The 19,221-nt window shown below is 45.5% G+C and overlaps 1 protein-coding gene across 11 annotated transcripts in view; it reads right to left on the reverse strand.

Annotated features, from left to right (window-relative positions):
• SNAP91 (synaptosome associated protein 91) overlaps positions 1-18,868 on the reverse strand; it is a 742,345-nt gene extending 723,477 nt beyond the window's left edge. For 10 of the 11 annotated variants that reach the window (XM_086926565.1, XM_086926568.1, XM_086926561.1 and 7 more), the window contains exons 1-2: positions 18,671-18,837; positions 18,116-18,251 (exon numbers count right to left, since the gene is read on the reverse strand). In XM_086926565.1, the coding sequence (XP_086782691.1) occupies positions 18,116-18,245 (130 nt within the window). In that variant the 5' untranslated portion in view covers positions 18,246-18,251; positions 18,671-18,837. Of the gene's footprint in view, positions 1-18,115; positions 18,252-18,670 lie in introns of all 11 variants that reach the window. The other variant, XM_086926569.1, reaches the window with a different exon arrangement.
• Positions 18,869-19,221: the final 353 nt, after the last annotated feature.

Genomic DNA, 19,221 nt, shown 5'->3' on the forward strand with positions numbered 1-19,221 from the left:
AGACTTTTAAAAAACTTTTTGGCCTCGAAGCCAAAAGATGGGAAGACATGCTGCCATTGGCCCTATTCGCCATCCGCTGCAAGACTCAGAGCAGCACAGGCTACTCCCCATATGAGTTGCTGTATGGGCGCCCTCCTCGTACCCTGTTAGACATGGCACAGGAGGCTTGGGAAGCCGAGCCAGATCGCACACGTCCGCTCCCGGAATATTTGGAAAACTTGAAAACCCACCTAGCCATGATCAGGGACATAGTTCGACAGAATCTTGAGAACGCACAAAACAGCCAGAAGAAGCAATATGACAAGGGCACTCGTCCCAGGGTCTTTGCGGTCAACGATCTGGTCCTCCTCATGATGCCCTCGTCCGACCAGAAACTCCTGGGTCAGTGGCAAGGACCCTACACCATCCTCCGGCAGGTGACGCCGGTTACCTATGAGGTGGAATTGGACCCCACACGAGGTACCTCCCAGATTTTCCATGTGAATCTGCTTAAAAAATGGGAAGGACCCCGTCCGGTGTTATCCGGAACCAGTAAACCCCTTTCTTTTCTTTTTGACCCCTGTATTGACCCTGAACTGAACCCTGTACAAGCCCAGGAACTACGCAAAGCCCTGGAGCCTCTGAAAAGTGTCTTCTCTTCTTCTCCTGGTCGAACCCGTATAACTGAACATGCCATCGAAACCGAACCGGGGAAAGTTGTCCGTTTGAGGCCCTACAGAGTACCAGAGGCCCGTCGGGCGGTCATAAGGCAGGAGATAGAAGACATGCAAAAGATGGGAATAATAGAGCCCTCAGTTAGTGACTGGAATTCCCCTATCGTCCTTGTCCCAAAACCAGACGGGTCAGTCCGCTTCTGCATTGACTTTCGGGAGGTCAATAAACTGTCCACTTTTGACACCTATCCCTTGCCCCGGGTGGACGAAATGATTGAGAGGATAGGGAAAGCAAAGTACATTTCTACCCTGGATCTCTGCAAAGGGTATTGGCAGATACCTCTCAGGGAACAAGACAAAAAAAAGACGGCCTTCTCCACCCCTGAGGGGTTATACCAGTTTCTAGTCATGCCCTTTGGACTTCATGGCGCCCCAGCCACCTTTCAGCGTGCTATGAATCACGTACTGAGACCCCATTCACAGTACGCAGGCGCCTATCTAGACGACATCATCATTTTTAGCGATAGCTGGCCCCAACATATGAGGCATCTCTGCAGTGTTGTCTCTTCCTTGGGTTCCTTCGGATTCGCCATTAACCCCGCCAAAACTACTCTGGCGGCAAAGACAGTCAAATACCTGGGTTATCTTCTGGGGGAGGGATTGATAAGACCCCAAGAAAGCAAAACAGTGGCTATCCGATCCCTTCCTTTCCCACAAACAAAAAAAGACCTTCAAGCCTTTTTAGGGCTTCTCGGGTATTATCGGCGGTTCGTACCCAATTTCTCCCAGAGAGCAGCCGCCCTGATGGATCTACTGAAGAAGACCAATCGATCCGATGAGATGCTACGAAACCCCTCTCCCGAAGCATGGCAGGCTTTCACGGACTTAAGGGACGCCTTGACCTCAAGTCCTGTCTTGGTACCCCCCGACTACACATTGCCCTTTATTCTACAAACGGATGCTTCCGAACATGGGTTAGGGGCAGTGCTCTCCCAGAAGGACGCCTTAGGTAACGAAAGACCCATCCTCTATGTGAGCCGCAAGTTGTTTCCCAGAGAAAACATTATGCGGTTGTGGAAAAGGAAGCCCTAGCCATAAAGTGGGCAATAGACAACCTACGATACTACCTGGAGGGCAGGGACTTTGTCCTTTACACTGACCACGCCCCCTTGGAGTGGATGGCCCGGAATAAAGGTCAGAACGACCGGGTCCTCCGCTGGTTTCTCTCCCTACAGCCGTTCCATTTCAAAACAATTCACCGAAAGGGATCAGACCCGGGCAATGCCGATTTCCTTTCGCGCTAACCTCATTCTCCACCCAGTACAAGAAGGACAGCTAGGGGAAGGGAATGTGAGGTGGCGTCCCCGCAACCCCACAATGGAGGCCGCCCTCCCCCACACATACCTCCTTCGAATCCACCGGAACTACGACCTCGCAAACCAAACACCATGGCGAAGACAGGACTCGGAAAACCAGCCATAACCCACGGATCCCCGCCCTTCTCTCTCCCGCAGGGACCAACCAGAGCAACGAGTCCGGAGGAAGTATATCCCTCTGACCCCGGAAGTCCCGCCCCAGGGGCAGAGCCAGCACAGGATAAAACCGAGACTCGAGAAGAGAACCCGGTCGGAGCATCGTGGCAGGACACTCGGACTGGAGGTGGAGAAGGAGAGCAGACGTGTGACGAAGAGGTGTGGACCGAAGAGTGGTGGAGTCCACAGGAGGTGGCTGAAGAGCGGCCGTAACTCACTTGGAGAGTTACGGCGGACCGGGTGAGTGTCTTAAACCTTCCTCTCCCTACTCGCTAGGAGTCCTTGTAAAGTCCCTGTAAATTCTCCTTCTTCCCCCCTCAGTAGCATCACGTACCCTGCACTGTAGCATAAGTGTATAGCACCCTCACAGCATAGCGCCGACCGTTTCCCCGCCCTCACACGCCCAGCCTCGACACCCTTCTATCATACGACCTGTGTTCCTACCTCCCTATACCTCCCTTTCCTCACGTTCTCTTTTCTCTCCCGTCCCCTCACGGCCCGGGTGACGGTGTTTGGTATTTAGCGCCTGATAACCAGGATAAGACTAACGGTCCTTTGTTTTCTCTATCTTACTGCCCTCCGTGGACCTCCCCTACATCGGAACCGTCGCTGGAGTATTCCGAGGACCAGGACTACATCCCAAGACCCGGAGCGGCCTGTGACCCCGGACCCTTTCTTGTTTTTCTTTTATTGGAACATTTCTTTCTGTCAACTTGTACAATAAATATCCAGTATAGCCCACTATATACGGCCTCCTCGCCTGCTTTTCTGGCCCGCAGCACACCCACCATCACAGGTAGGTAGATGGAAGTCCTCCCATTTTGAACGGTATGCGAGACCGCAGCTAGCTTAAGACAGCGGCTGGGTGACAACGGGTCATAGGGTATCTTTCGCCTAATGAAGCCTTCTTTTCTTTTCTTTCAATTTCTTTAACTTTCATACAGTGATCTTGAGGCAGTGGACGCAGGTATGCTGGTGCGGTGATTTTTTTTATTCGCAGAGCAGGGCAATTTTGGAGATATTCCAAGGAGGAAAGAGCGCAGAGGGCAAAAGGAATCGATCATCAATGGGTAGGTGCTGGAGGGCAACATTTAGAGGAGGTCCCAGCCCATTACAGAATGTGCTAGCTAAGGGCATGCCCATCCCAAATGTGCTGGTGAGTCATTCAGGGGGGGGGAAGAACATGATCCTGGTGGGCCGGAGGGGAGTGAAAGATGCACTCTTTGCTACACTCTCAAGGGTGAGGAAGGTCCTTCCGGACACCACGATTTTTTGGTCAGACATGATTCCGTGTCAGGTGTGGGCTAATAAAGCACCACCAATTCCGCTAAACAAGTTTTGGAAGAAATTGAAAAAGGCGGTGGCAAAATTGTTGAAGGTTTCACCCATACATTCCATCAGGCATAACTTGATACAGGCATCAAAGTCAGAAGTGTATTTGGCGTATGGAGTACATCTCTCCAAGGCAGGGTTGTAATTGTTCATCCAAACCATTTTGGGGGCCATGGTTTTAGAACAGTACGGTCAAGCAGTGTTTGGGGGAAGGCGAGAGCGCCAGCAAGATCCTCGCCCTGTGGCGGGCCCCGGATGGCAGGGACTGTCTGATCCTGGAACAAACAGGGTGGCTGTCAATGAGGGCTCCGGGCTGGCAGGAGAGGGGGCTGACCTGCTGGTGGTCCTGGACTCTCCGGCCCTGCCCGCCAGCCACACAGTAACTCTGTGTGAGCTGGCATGCAAGAAAGGCGTCAAGCAGTGATCTGGTGTCTGCGTCTAGGGTATAGACGACGGGTAGTTATCCCAAAGGGGATCTGTAAAGAATTGGTTGTGGCCTGCTGGTGCAACACGCATCAAGTTGGCTCTGGAGATCCAGAAATGTAAATACAATCTCAACCTATGACAAATGTATACAAGCCTATTGCATTTATCAATGTGTGTTGGTTTGGATTTTAATAAAAGATGGTCAAAAGTTGACAGTGCATCAACAAATAAGATTCTGTTTATCTGAAGTTTAATAAAGACTACACAGTGAAGGCCAAGTACTTGCCTAACTTGTTTTTTGCGGGTGAAGGGAATACGTGGGGTACTATGGGTCTATGGATGGCAGGGGCGAATCACATGTGATATGCCCACTAATACTCCCCTCTTCACTATCATGCTAGCGCTTTTCAGAGCCTTTTAGCAGCAGCAGATCGGGGGAGAACCAGAGTTCTTATGACTTTCTCTTCTTGATACTTTTCTCCTTAAAAAGGAGCTATGCCGTCCAATATCAATGCAGATGTTAAATTAGGAAACATTCAGCATCACATCTTTACTGTTTGTCTCCGGTGATAGCAGCTTATCAAACATTTCTTCTAAGGAGACTGCTTTAACTTTTAACCAATAATGTTTACTTTCATTTTTTACTTGATAACTTTGGAAAGAATATGCTCATTCGGGAAAGTGCTCCGAAATGGTCAGATTAAGGAAAATAAATAAGATTGCTAATCTCAATTACGTAATTGGAGGTGAAAATTAAGTTGATTATATGACCTTTTTCATGGGCGGAAGGGAGTAAGAATTGCCTCAGATCAAGGGTCGCTATGGAGTCAATCACATCTCTGGTGTTTCTGTTGCATAAGACATCTTACCAGATATTAAAAACGCCTAAGAGGTAAAAAATAGAAGATTTAATCAGATGCAGTGCAATGTAGTCAGCGATTGTAGAGTCCAGCTCATAGCCAGTACACAGGGTATGATAAACATTTCTGCACACAATTACATGGTTAGCTGATAAAAGCAAGGACAATGCCTTTCCTAAAAAGATCAATCTTCAATAACTATAATGCTATAAGGGCCTTGTGCAATAACCGAGCTGTGGCCCCAAAACGGATGTAGTTTGAACTGATTGTACACATACACAAAACAGAAAGCTTTTTCAGCTTGGATTCTTGCAAGACAGACAAGAGCCAAAATTTAAAAAGTAAAAAAAACTGCAGTAATCCTGACAGCAGCAGTTATACACATAGGTTCTAATTCACAAACATATTTAGGAGAACAGGAAGTACTCTATTTCATACTCCTACATCCTTTTGTGAATCAGCCCTGAAACATACAACTCTCTACTAGTAAAAGTGCAAAGATGACACTATCCTGCTTTTGTCCAGTAGTTTTATTTAAGAACTCCCTCCTACCGCCAAGTCTTCAAGGAGGTTGAGTCCACCCTGGTGGCATTATCCAACCAGGGTGGGGAGATGATGCGGATGATGAAGCATGACACTATTATGTGTGTCAGGCATCCTCTTACATAAAGGGTAGCTTTTGCACTCGGCCTGACAGAAGTCATGCTATGTCTGTTTGGCACAAGTGCTGAACACTTACTTGAAATTTAGGAAGCTTTGTTCCTTGTGACCTGCTTTCTTGTCTGATGAGCCCCTGTGCCTTTTTGTGATGTGTGAAATGACAGGCATACACAAATCTGTCATGTCTAAAGCCTAAGAACAATGCTAAATGTCTGCTTCCAAAGTGACCTGTTCTCTCAGTCACACTCAACTCTCAATCCCCAATCTTCTTTCTCTAATTCAGACAACTACCTCTCTATGCTCACTTTCTGCAGCAGATTTTACATTATACTTATTTATAATAAAAAGTAAGTCGCCACAATTTAGCCTTCTTGCCATTAACATCCCAATAACTCCACAAGCAGTCTGCTATGTTTGCTGACTGGCTCGACATCGCCCACAGGTCTTATCCCAGTACAGTACACAAAACTGATAACTCTACCTGTGCACAGACCCTTTTAGCCCGCAAACTATAAAACCTCCATGGTAGTACTATGCCTGAATTCTGCTTACTTTCATCTGGTACCTATCACTCGTGCATTAAAATAGCTCTGGTTATTCCCGTACTCTCCGATTAGTCCTTTTCTCCTTCTCTTTTGCCTGGCAAACCAACAGATCAATGCCATCATACTTCTTGTTGCTGCTCCTCAAGGCTGTCCTTGATTCTGTCATTTTCTAGGTCTACGTCCCTGTCCAAGGTGATATCAAATCTTACTGCCATTCCCTACAGAATGAATATGCATTCCTTCCTTTCGAACATCTAAGATGGAACATCCCATACGTTCACTAATCCGTCATGACTACCTATAGTTCTAGCTCCATCTTCTTCTCCCTGAATATTCTGACCTTTGCCGAATCTACCAAAAAACATGGGTGTCATTTTCAACCAATCCATGCATTTAGAAGCTTTCATCACCATCACAGTTACTGCAAAAAATACCAAATCCTAAAAATAAGCAAAAATTCACCCTCATATCCCCGTCTACCGGGTCAAAGCAATGCCATTGATGATCATCAAAGTTGAGTATTGCACTAGTATTTTATCGGTTCTTACATTACTCATAAGGCATTTGCTCCTTGACAAAGTCTCAGATTTTGCTACTGGACTAGAATACAAACTCCCCAGAAACACTCCTACTTCACACTACTACCATCAAGTTGACTTTCTCTCTGCTAAGAATAGGGCTCTGTTCACTTTTTAATCTAAGCCAAACAACCCTTTTATGGGCTAACCTTGCATTACTTTTCTGACATGTTATCCATGTATATCTCCCATGCAACTTAACAGCAATGAAACTAACTGGCATAATATTCCGATTCTGGCCCTTCCACCTTCTTGACCCCGCTCCTTGGACTGCCCTGGTCGTATAATACTACAGCATTTTAAAAGCAAAGCCAAAAAAATCACCTCCTGAATCTAAAAGTCCACAGAGGTTTACTTTTTAAGGACTGCCCCAACAGTGTTGATAGGACAATTTTGTGTACATACAACTTAAACAATGGAGACCTGTCCTCATTATGATTGTTCATTTTATATTCCATGCACTGTACTTTATTCTCATGTGCGTTTGTCCTTACTGGTCTGGTCATAATAAAATGGCTTAACACATACATGTATAACCACCTTAGTTTTCATAAATTCAACTCAATTCATTTTTTATCCTACGTACTAAGACAATGAGGCTTCATATACATTATCTATGGTTAAAATGTTATTTGCCACTATATGTTGAATAAATAACACATTTTATTTACTGTTCCCAGACAGTGTGAATATGAATATCTACTCTTCATCAGAAAATAATGAAAATGTCTAGCGGTATCAGGTTCCTTTTCCTGGTGCACAGGTGTTAATACTTCGATGTGTGGACCTTTCAGTTTATAACTTTGCAGCATATCTACTAGGATCTCTGTACATATTAATGAATGAAAGAAAGCAATAAAGAATGCATGACTACATGTGAAATTGGGGCGACGTGGTCATCAGTCGTTGTGACGCTCCAACTGGAAAGCCATATTTTGAGAATAGTCTCAATTGGCAAGACAGAGTGAACTGGTCACAGGTCATCAGAGGGTGATGCTAGGAGAGGGTTCCGTTGTGGTTTAAGAATGGATTCTTGATGGCACACAGGAACTTCGTGTTGGTAATGTGTGGGGAATTCCAATGAGGATGAAGAGATGTAGGCAGACTGGACTCGGGCGGACGATTAACTATGTTGGCCTTGAGGCACATTATGGGGATTACACAAGGTACCCTACCAATTAAAGGGACGTGGTCATCAGTTTATGTAAGGATTTCAAAATGAGAAATCAACTGCTGCACAAGTAATAGTATAGCATTTACACGTGTATTATTTACAAAAAGGTCAGGAAGGGAAAAGAAAGCTGTTATTGTACAGAATTTGCAGATACGAAGGTAGTCGGGTGGTGGTACGGTAGGACACTGAACCTAGAGGTTCAAATGGAGATCAGTTCACAAAGCGAATACCAAATATGAACAAAAGACACTGCTGCCCAGTGAAGGTTTCTGTGGTGGCATCACACATCAGGTAAAGCTACGTGGAGACAGGGAGGTCACCAAGATACACACAGTGGATTATATGAAGGAGTAGTTTGTGAGTATAGATGTCTATGTGTCTTCAGAAAGCGATAATCTTCACACTGAATACAAAAGCATACCAACTTAACACTGCAACAAAATAAACGCAAGTGCTGTCACCCATGCAGTCTTACCAGTTGCCTTCCATACCCAAGTTACTAATGAAAGACTATCCAGCAGCACACCTAGGTCATTCGCATCAAATGCAATGTATCAAAACTGTCCAGTGAAACAGAAGGTCATTCATGATGAAAGGCATAGCAGTACCAGCAACACACGTGGAACAGGTCTAAGAACTCACTATCATCTGTTGAAGCATACAGTTTCGCCTCTAAGCAGGTTATCTATACTAGAACATCAAATGCTTAACTGCCCTCTAACTTTCTGTTAAACAGACCCCATCAAACTTGCTATCAGGCTTTCTTTCCTCTGGACTGATCAGTCAGGTAATATTTTCATTACAAAATGGAATATTTATTCAACTATAACTTAGTACTCCAAACAAGTCAGTAGTGTAAGAAGTTCTGCATATAAAGAGAAGACTTATGGTCTTGTTAAAAACATACTACCACGTTGACCTATTGCAGGTTGACAAAAAAGACTTGAGAACATTGTGACAACAACATTAGCAGCTGTAGCGGAATGCAAACAAGCCCCTCAACCCAGGCTTGAGCATTATGAACATGTGAAAGTAATCTTATGCCGAGTGTCTTTTGAATACTGGCACATGACATGATGCAACCAGTGCCTACAATAGTCATGATGTCCCCAAATCCTTGTGTACAGGTTGAATTGGATCCTAGACTGTCGTTGCTCAGGGTCGCAGAAGGGGAACCCTCAGAGGCATAGGGGCTCTTTCTTTGCAATATGGATAATGCTCCACATAAGGATTAAGCAGGGATACAGGCCACCTAAAGTTCTTAGGTAACCTGATTGGTGGACATTGATGATGTCAACACAAGATCAGTTAATTAAGTGGCCAGTTATACCGCCCATCTCTACTACTGTTTGTCATTAATTTACCTTACATATTGTGATTATGTAGTATTAATTTTACTCCATATGTAACTCATGCACTTGCTGCTGTCCTGTGTAAAGCACTATATATGTATTCACTGCATCTACCTCAAAATTCTATCTGCAGCTTATCCTAAGGTCTTCCACACACTTCATTTACATATGGTCACTATGTAACTAATTCAAATTCAAAAGTACTTTATTCGGTTTTTTTTATATACAAAACCATAAAAGTTCAAATTACAGTAAAAATAGCATTCCAAGCTACAATTAAAATGCGTTCAAAACGAAATACAGCAAATGGGGAACCCACAATTCAGGACAGTGGTTATTCTGCATTTGCACTTTGAAAGAGAAAGAGAGTGTAAGGGGTTTAACTCTTATTGGTTCTTACATGTCCAGGCATTTCCTATACTTCACGATACATTTTAAAAAACCCGCCACATGGGGTATGATTTCTGGGTTCAGAATTTGTAAATAAAATACTGCAGGCCGGGTTTGTACAAAGTTCATCCTTTTTAAAATGGGTTTAAGATAAAAGATCCTTGGGAATTCATAATATTTACAAAAAAACATAAAGTGAAGCAGATCCTGTGGAGACAGAGTCGCAGCCACAGGGTGCTAACACCATCCCCTTTTGGCAGCCCCTGGGGACTGCCAGTAAAAGATGAAACATGTTAAGTCTGAACCCGATGTAAAGAAAACGATCATATGCTGGTATGGGCCAGAGTAAATATTACTCCTCCACAGGCGAAGTTTTTAACGAAAGGTGGAGGCGCACACTAGGCTTCAATAATTCCCTGCCCTCTCTGTCCAGCTTTTTGCGGGTAATAAAAGACTGTTTAATAAGTACAGGATCTTTATTAGTTATACCAGCCGTGTTTAAAAAAAAGATCTAGTCGCCCTTCTTTACGGAAGGTGTCTTTAAGATAACTCAGCCAAGGAATTTTGGACATATTGTCTAGGCTAAGGGTTTCTTTTAACAAGCAATGTGTTAGCACTAGATGTTTATTGAGCCAACATTGCAGCCAGAACAGAAGAGGGCGCAATGACAAGGTGTCACATAAAAAAAGGCGTGCAAGTTTCTTCATGTAGTGATAAGTTAGGGGTTCCCTGTGGGACACATAAGATTTTTTTTTTTTTCGGCAGTCTGTAGGCACACATGATTACTGTAACCCCAGAGTTCACTCCCGTAAGTAGCTATAGCTATACACTTAGAACGATAAACTTTTAGTATAGCTGCCACCGGTCTGTTACCCATTCTAGCTGCGAAATCAAAGAGTGCAGCGTTGGCCCTGGCTGCGTCTCCCCTTTTCCTGTTCATGCAAGAGAACCAATTTAATTGTTGGTCTAGAAGTACCCCTAGGTAAGAAAAGGAAGTGCATATGGGCACCCTACCGTTGACCTTGAATAAATGCTGTTTTCTAGCTGCCTTCCCTACCTGCAATACATAGGATTTGGTGGTGTTTATGTGCAAATCTCGTTTTAACATTAAATCCGTAAAAGGCGTCCAGTAGTGTTTGGAGCCCATTGGGGGTACGGGCTAACAGGACGGCGGCGGCGGCATATAATAGGACTGGTAGGCCCCGACGACCCCGTCTTAACCAGGTGGTCTTTTAGGTCATTAATATAAAAGTTAAAAAGAAAGGGGGCAAGGATGCACCCTTGCCTTACCCCCCGGCTAGTGCTAAAACTTTGTGTGACCTTGAGATCCCTGGTATATCGGACGTCAGCCTTTGTGTCACTGTGTAAGTCCATTAAGAAGTTCACGAGGTGTGGCTCTACCCCCATGGCATCCATGAACTGCCACAACTTTCCCGGGTTCACACAGTCAAAAGCCGAGGAAAGGTTCATGAAGGTCATGTATACTGTTCCTGGTCGTGCAATGGTATATTTTCCCAGAAGGAGGTAGAGATTAAGGCACTGAGCCAAGGTGGAGTGCCCTCTACGGAACCCATATTGTATGTCAGAGATGATCTTATTCTCTTCAGCCCAAATGGACAGCCTCTTCAGGATAATGCCCCCTAGGACTTTGACAATGGAGTCTATCAGGGAGATAGGCCTATAGTTTAGAGTGCAGTTTCTATCGCCCTTTTTAAATACAAGGACTATTGTAGAGAGACCCCATGAGGCTGGACAAGCCTTTTCTGCGGCAGCGTTTCCCACAGCTGTAAGATTGGGGCCCAGAATGTAGGGTCTGATTTATAAAGGTCTGGGGGAATACCGTCTGGGCCTGGCGCCTTTTTATTGAAGAGGTTACTTATTCCCTCCAGTAATTCATCAACTGAGAATGCCAATACCTCCTGCCCTTGATTCTCATGTGAGGGGGATGGTTATATGTTGTTATCCTGAAAGATAGCAACAAAGTGATCCACCCATTCGCCCTCCGTTATATTTGACCCCACTACACTGGCCCCAGCCGGATCTAGAGGTGATTGATTGATTGTATTCCAGAACCTGGAGCTGTTAGAAAGGGTCAGGGAGTTTAGCAGTTCCTCCCATAAAGCATTTTTCAACTCGGACTTTCTTTTTGTTAGCACCTTTTTGTAAGTTATCCGACGCGAGCTGATCAAGACTTTGTCTCGGGGAAGTGTTTTGAGGGCTATTTTCAGATCTCTTGCTGCTTTATAGCAGTTTTTGCAGAACCACTTGGGTTTATCCATGGTGGATTTCCCCCCCGTGCCTCCAACATCTTTCCAACGTTTTGAGCAATATTCTCAAAGGCTATAAGAACTCCTTTACTCTCGGAATTGGAATTAAGACATGTATGGAAGTCCTTTTCACAAGCCTTTTTTAGTATTTCAAGGAATTCGGTCGGTACCACTTTATTCCATTTTATTCGTCTCCCACCGTTAACCTCATAGATGCTATTAAACATTCCTCCCCAGTGCTGCGCTGTCCATTGGAACTAGTGCTGAATGGACGTCCAATGGTCGTGCGCAGCACTGGGGAGGTAGTGCTGCCGTCGGCCAATGCACCGAGGCAGCACTTAAGGGGTTAATAGGTTGCAGCATGTTATCTCGCAGTATGTTGTTATTTTTTGTTTTTTTCATAAGGTTTCCACCTAACAGGACACAGACTGGGTTATGGTCACTAAAAACACTAGGGACTATTTGAAAACCAAATAAAAGTGTCAATAGATTTCTATCTACTAAGATGAAATCGATGAAGGTGCCGTGGCTCCCTCCTTTAAATATAGATTATTTTTGAGTTACCATTGGTAGTGTGATGTTCATAGAGAACAGAAGGTCTTGCTCATCTAGTAAGTGGTTCAGAGTGTTACCCACTGGGATATGTTCAAAATGGAGTCCCGGTAACAGGGGACATCCCATATATGATACAGTCTATAGCTTGGGGTCACCACATAGGTGGACATTAAAGTCCCCGACTAGCATCAAGTTCCTTCTGGCATGTCCCCGGCATTAAGTGATAAAATTGTGCAGTTCGGTAATCCTACAACCCTCACCCTGACAGGTAGCATTATAAAAGTTGATCACACACATGCTATTCTCATCTTTCCCCAGCGAGATTGCCTGGAAGTTTTTGTTGCCTGAGGGAAGGACCTTAACACTACATCTTAATGCCAGGGAAAAAAAAGATGAGTAGGCCCCCAGAGGCCCGCTCGCTTCTAGAGCTATTTTACGGTACAAAGAATGATTTATAACCCTCGATAGCGAGGTTACAGTCGATTACCCAGGTCTCCTGAAGACAGATAATGGAAAAGTGTTTTACAAACTGAATCCATAAAGGGTCTGAGATCTTACTTGCTAACTCCGCTATATTCCAAGAGAGGATGTTATATTCTAAGTTTCCCTCTGTGTTTACCCCAGTATTTTCAACAGTTATACCAGGCCATACTGTTCTGGTGGTGATTTCCTCACAGTCCCTATCTATTTCTAAAATACCAGATGGGCCCGCACCATCCAGGGCAATACCGGCATGTGACGCCCCACTGCCACTGGGTGTTGTGGGACAGACGAACTGAGGGTCAAGGCCATCAAGGGGGGGGCGGGTTGGACTCACTCAGTCACAGTCACTGAGACCTGAGAGGATGTTAAATCTGTTTGTGACCTCCAGATGTGATAGAGTTTCTGATCCGCCCCACGTTTCCCCCCTAAACGACCTGACTGGGATTATGTTCCATCCATCTGTCCTGTTACTACACATAGTAGGGTACCTCCTGGTTCTGTTGTTGTTGGCTCGTACTTCCCCTGGTCTATAAAAACCCCAGGGGTAGGATTTCTATGCCATGTCCCCTCGATGAGGTCCATATTTCTGCCTCCTTCAGAATCTTTTCTACGGGTAGTATGCTGTTAAAATGTACTACTATACAGTCACCATCTCTGCATTTCCTAGTGCGACCCAGCCACGAAACTCAGCGTGCCATAATTATTTTGTGCCCTATGTTTTGGCCGCTATTGGTGTTGTTTGCTAGCCAATGGGTAACTTTGTTTTTGAGCTGTGGGAAATCCACCCTCCGCCCCTGTGGCAAGGGTGGAACGTTCCCCAGAACTATAACTAATGGGGCACTCTGCGGTGGTAGGTCAAGGGTAGATCGATTGCCCACACCTTGAATCAAGCCGGTGGGCTGTGTGGGTCCTTGAGGCTGTTTTGCTAGGTTTGGGACCTCTACTTGGGCTGATCTGGGACCCTCCGGTGCTTTACTGCTGCCTCCGAGGGTTTCAGGGCTACCTTTATTTCCGGCTAGACTAGTGTCCCTCGAGTCGAATTTTCTGGATGTTGGTGCTATTGGCAATAGACTGGTAGATGGTCTAATTAAATTGTTGGTACCATCCCCCAAACTTAGGTGATGTGCTTCTCCTGACGACCTCTTGCTACCCACCAACTCTTGTAGCAAATGGTTGTTATCTGTAGTGGTTTGCTGTAGCTTATCTAGTCCTGCACTAACCACTCTGAGTCTCTCTAGGAGTAGGAGTGTAAATTTCCTTACCAAGTGTTCTATCTGTGCGATCAAACTGTCCCCTCCCTGATTGAGCGGTGATGGACTTTTTGGCGGGAGGTGGTCCCTGGTATTAAGCGGAGCTGAGACGGTAGGATGTTTAGTAGGAACTTGATTTTTACTATTAGTTCCCAGGGAATTGGTATTCTTGATCACAAGCTTGGGGATTTTGGCCCGTCTACATCTTTGTTCACCCCTGCACCGTTTTCTTTTTCCTAGTTGTTTACTGCGAGTTGACATTGTATCTACTATGGGGCATACTTTGATCTTTATGGGGGAGGTGTTACCCTGTTTTTTAATCAGCTTTGCCGGTTAAGCTATCCTGTGTGCTATTCCCCAATGTAATGATACTGTGCTCTTCCGAGACGATGCTGGTTTCTGGTAATCCTAGGTCAGTAAGGCGTTGGCTAATTCGCCTCTCAGGGGTTACACTGTTCAGGATACTGCCCAGGGATGATCTTTTAGCACTGAGAAATTATGATGATAATCTTTCCTCAGTGAGGGCAATTTCTCGTTCCAGGACGGCTACCGCCCTGGTAAAGTAACCATCTAGTGTACCAGAGAAGCTTACCCACTAGGTTTGGGCGGAAGAGATCCCCCATTGTCATTGGTGAGGGCCATGATCTATTTTGGGCAAATATTATGAGTCAGCTAAAACAATAAAGACAACGTCCGGCAATGTCCAACAAATAGTACAAAATTATATAATTGATTACAGCAATGGATCGGTATCACCTGGTCAATGATGTTTGCAGAGTCCGAGGTTTTAGGGGGGTGGCCCAGCCCAGCCTTCTCTGGCCTCCGAGGGCCAGCCCTTTGCCCGGGCTTAGCCCGGGCGCACCATCACGCGACGCGGTGAGACGCTGATTTTTATGCGCCTCCTGGCGCCCTGTCCGTGTGCGCGGCTTCCGACCGCAGTGACCACCGGGACCTATAGTCCAAGGCTCAGCCCGCTCGGCGGCCGCTCTGCAGGTGAAAGAGGCAGCAGCGGGGGGTAAGCAGGAGCACCAGGGGAAAGAAGCGGGTCCGATGTAAAGTCCAGGCTCGTGGGTCATTTGCCTCCTAATCCGCAGCAGGTAGGAATCACCAGTACCTCCTCAAAATGTTTGTAAAAGCGTCACTATGTAACTATATTTACTACAAATGTAACTCATGTAATCTTCTGCTATGCCAACTCTGTGAAGCACTCGGATACCTTCGGGTCATGATCGTGCTATATAAAACTCGATAAATAAATATATTACTTCCTTGGTAATACTGTTAACTGGGCCAGGAAAGCCTTTTTATTGAACTGTTCGGTAGGTAGGTGAGGGGGGAGATGGATGTGAGGAAAGTAGTCAACACTGGACACCCCCACCTCGAACAGTAGTCAAGATAGGGATTAAGACATGGCCCTACTAGGAAAAGGAGTAGTGAGATCTCCCAAGTCCCTACAGGAACTAGGGTGCCGTACTAATCTTATCCATCGTTCCCTGCTTATTTTTTAATATGGTTTGTAAAATTGAAAAGCCTGAAAAACATATACTCTAAAAATGTTATCCCTTAACAGTCCATGGAATATGCACTGCTGTATAAAACAAGGCACAAGCCATTGTTTTCCCTAACTTAGAAAAACGTAAGTAAAGGTAGTAGGATCCTCATTCCTTTTAGAATATTTTCTGTAGTGCAAGTCCAACATTTGCAGATATCATATACGAACACATTGGCAGTAATGCAGCACAAAAAGGTATTCTCATAATTATAGATTAATTTAGACTAACATTATGGAGGTAGCAAAGAACAGCGACATATCGAGAGCTCTGAAGAATTTAATGGAACTATATTTAATACCCACAGTGGGCTCTGATTTGTACTCTAGATCTAGAACTGACACTAATTCAATCCTATTCCTCAGATATGTAAAATGTCCTGAAGTCACTTACAACATTAAACAAACTGCAATGCGAGTTACAATGTGTAGTTATAAGAGCTGATCAGAAAAAGCCAAAAAACACACCCCGTTGTTTAGGGATAAAATAGTTCCTGTCTTAAGGAAAACAAACTATCTTGTAATCACTGTGCAGCTTCATATTCATTATTTAATAATTTTGAAAAGTTTCTTTTCATCAGCAACATTTTTAACATTGTGTGGGTTGAGTAGGGTTTCACATGGCTTTGTGCCATGCGAGCACCTAGGCAAAAAAAGTATTTTAAAAAACCTTCAAATACAAAAGCAGGAAAAAGAATTTCTCTTAATCCAGAAAAGGCACAGTTACTAGTGAATTTCAATATCCATTCAAAGGAAAGGAGATCCAGCAAGAGAGAGGGTTACTACCTCATGAGGAGATCACAGGAGGAATAAATTAAGAATACTCCTGTGAAAGAAGTATTTCACAGGTGCCAGCTCTCTGGAGTAAGATTCCCACGTGGATGAGAATTTGACTTTATGGTCGGTATAAATGCAAGCATTGTTAACAAACATGTTTCCCTTTTGTATAGGGTATGCAAAGAATACAGCTGCATAAATATATCCCCAAATGCAGACAGATCTAGACAACTTTCATACAGGCTTAAACCAATACCATGTGTGTAAACCTGTGCAGACCCTCATACACAGGAATGACAGAGGGGCTTGTACAGGTGCACAAATCTCATGCAAGGAAACACTTGGAGACCTGCATAGCTGCCAACAAAACCTTGCGTAACTTCAAGGATTTCAGCAACAACAAAAAAACTTACATACCAGGAATTTTAAGCCCATACTTATAATGGTAAAAACAAAACAAGCCTAGGTTAGAACATTCTGTTGCCGTGCAACAATTCAAAACTGCCTATGTGTGCCCACAGGCTGGGACACTATGGTCATGATCAAACACATACATAGAAAACAAACAAAAAATAAAATGTATCTTCATGTTCTTCACCGTTTGACTTTTTTGTTGGGCTGCTTGCAAGGAATATGTGTTTCCCATATGTCTACACTTTATGTTATATAAAGGTAAAGTATTTCCTGCTTTTTCTGTGTCCTACATTCAGCTCTAAAACATGTATTTCGAGCTTTGAAAATACACAATAAATTACCTAATTGTTAAAGCTTCCAAACTGTAATATGAAAGACTTAGGGGCTCTTTTTTCCACTGTATGTAAAGAAAAATACACCTGGAATTCTGAATCAGGCAGTCCAGTGTTCTGACAGCATTAGTACATTAGTTCCTGATAGAGACATGGCCATTGTCAGTACAGACCCTTTAACCTGCAGCACTAATGAAAACAGTATAAGCCACATGATTGAGTACAAAAGCTAAACTAAGCTTGCTCCCAATTCAACATGAAACCAAATGTAAACAATGTCATAACAAAAAGGAGCATAAAGGCATCTGTTCAAAATATTGCACAAGCACTCACGTTTTACCTTTTTAGTAAATAATTTTAGTGAATAAGAGTTTGAAATGAAGGCTTCATTTTTCTTGAGATGCCTGAAACCCTGGTGTCTGACTGAATACAGTGTTATTCACGTTTACTAAGAAGGGGAAATGGTAGAGTGCGTGGGCCTATTGTGTGAAATATTAGAATTACAAGCAGTCACATGGAACCTTCTCCAGTTACCTACACAGCTCCTGAAGGAAAACAAAGTAAACCAGCTCACATACCATGGCTCTAGCGCTGTATGGCAGAAGCCAGACACAATGGGCTGTACGTGCACGTTCGACCCTGAAATTGCATGCACTGGTGAAGGTCATAGGAGAGTAGGTGTGGCATCATGCAAAGAAATGGAACCTCAAATGGGTGACTTGATTAACGCTAGGCCTGTCAGGAATTGGGGCGCGGGTCGGTGCTGCTAGGACTTCCCTGAGTAGAATACGTGTAAGGAGGATAAGTCCTCGGCTGATACAATGGGGTCCTGCCATGGAGATGGGAATAACGCGATGGCACTGGGAGGAATGGTGTGACATAAGTTGAGGATAGGAATGGAGGCCTGGAAGGATTGGAAAGATAACAGTGATGAAGCGGCTTACAGTACCAGGGGCTGACAGCATTGGACAGGGCTGCCTACTTACATTCCAAGTGTTTCTTCTTGGGCCCCATCACCTCATGGGTGGTCGCCTTGCACACGGCTCTGGCTACTGCCGACCCGGTGACGCTGTACTGAGCAGCGGCGATGCGATCCGTCAGCGTCTGGCCCGACATCTTGTGCTGGTGATGGAAGAAAGAAACCGAGGATCAGAGTGGTGCGGGAGTACAGAGCGAACAGCTGTGCGCAGGGGGCACCCCCATCCCCCCAGAGAAGGGCCGCTGGACCTTAGTGCGGCGCTGCACGCATCCTCACAGAGCAGCGTAGGACCCGGTGCACTACCTAGAGTGTGGGCGGAGCTGCACCGCAGCTCAGGTGGGGGCGAACAATGGGGCCCCTGCTTATATGGGGCTCTTCCCACGGCAAGGGTTCGCCTCCTTCCCCTGCTGCTTCTTGTTCACACGCTCGCCCCCTCCCAGCTGTCTACGGCATCAATTATTAAGCAGCCCAGAATAACCAGGCGCTCCCCGGCCCGCCCGCAGCACGCGCCCCCTCCGAGCAGGTAGAGTAAAGCGGCCCCGGGGCTGGGCCAGGTACAAACCTGTCCGCGGCTCCTCCTCCTCCTGTGCTGCTGTTGCTGCTCTCGGTGCTGCTGTGCGGGGGAGGACAGGCCGGTTCAAGGAGGGGCGGTGCAGTGTGCGGTATACCCCTCTCCCGGGACTCGGAGCAGCACAGGGGCCTTGTGTGCCGCAGAATCGAATAATCCCCGCTCCGACCTCCCTCTCGCTGCCCAGCACCTAATCCCTCCCCCTCGCAGCCTGTTCAGTGGGCTCGCCCTCCCCCCGCGCCGTAGGTCTGTGGTTTCTCCGAGTCAGGTGATGCTTCTCCAGCAAACCGTTATCATCCCTCAGCCCCGCCCACACGCGCTGTCACTGCATAGGATGCAGCCTGGCATCCATCTCAGGCAGCTGTCCCTGCCCTCGGAGTCATTCCCTATCATTTCCTGTATCGTGCTCACATCGGTTCCTTTCCCTATCGCTGTCGATGCACTGGACATGGAAAATCACCATTCTTCCCTTAGCGAAGTCTGCCCCTACCCCGTGCTTTTCCACCCCTGCCTGTGCATGTGCTTTTATTACATGAACACCCTTA

This window comes from Lissotriton vulgaris, chromosome 6, assembly GCF_964263255.1.
Source record: "Lissotriton vulgaris chromosome 6, aLisVul1.2, whole genome shotgun sequence".
Lineage (NCBI taxonomy): Eukaryota > Metazoa > Chordata > Amphibia > Caudata > Salamandridae > Lissotriton > Lissotriton vulgaris.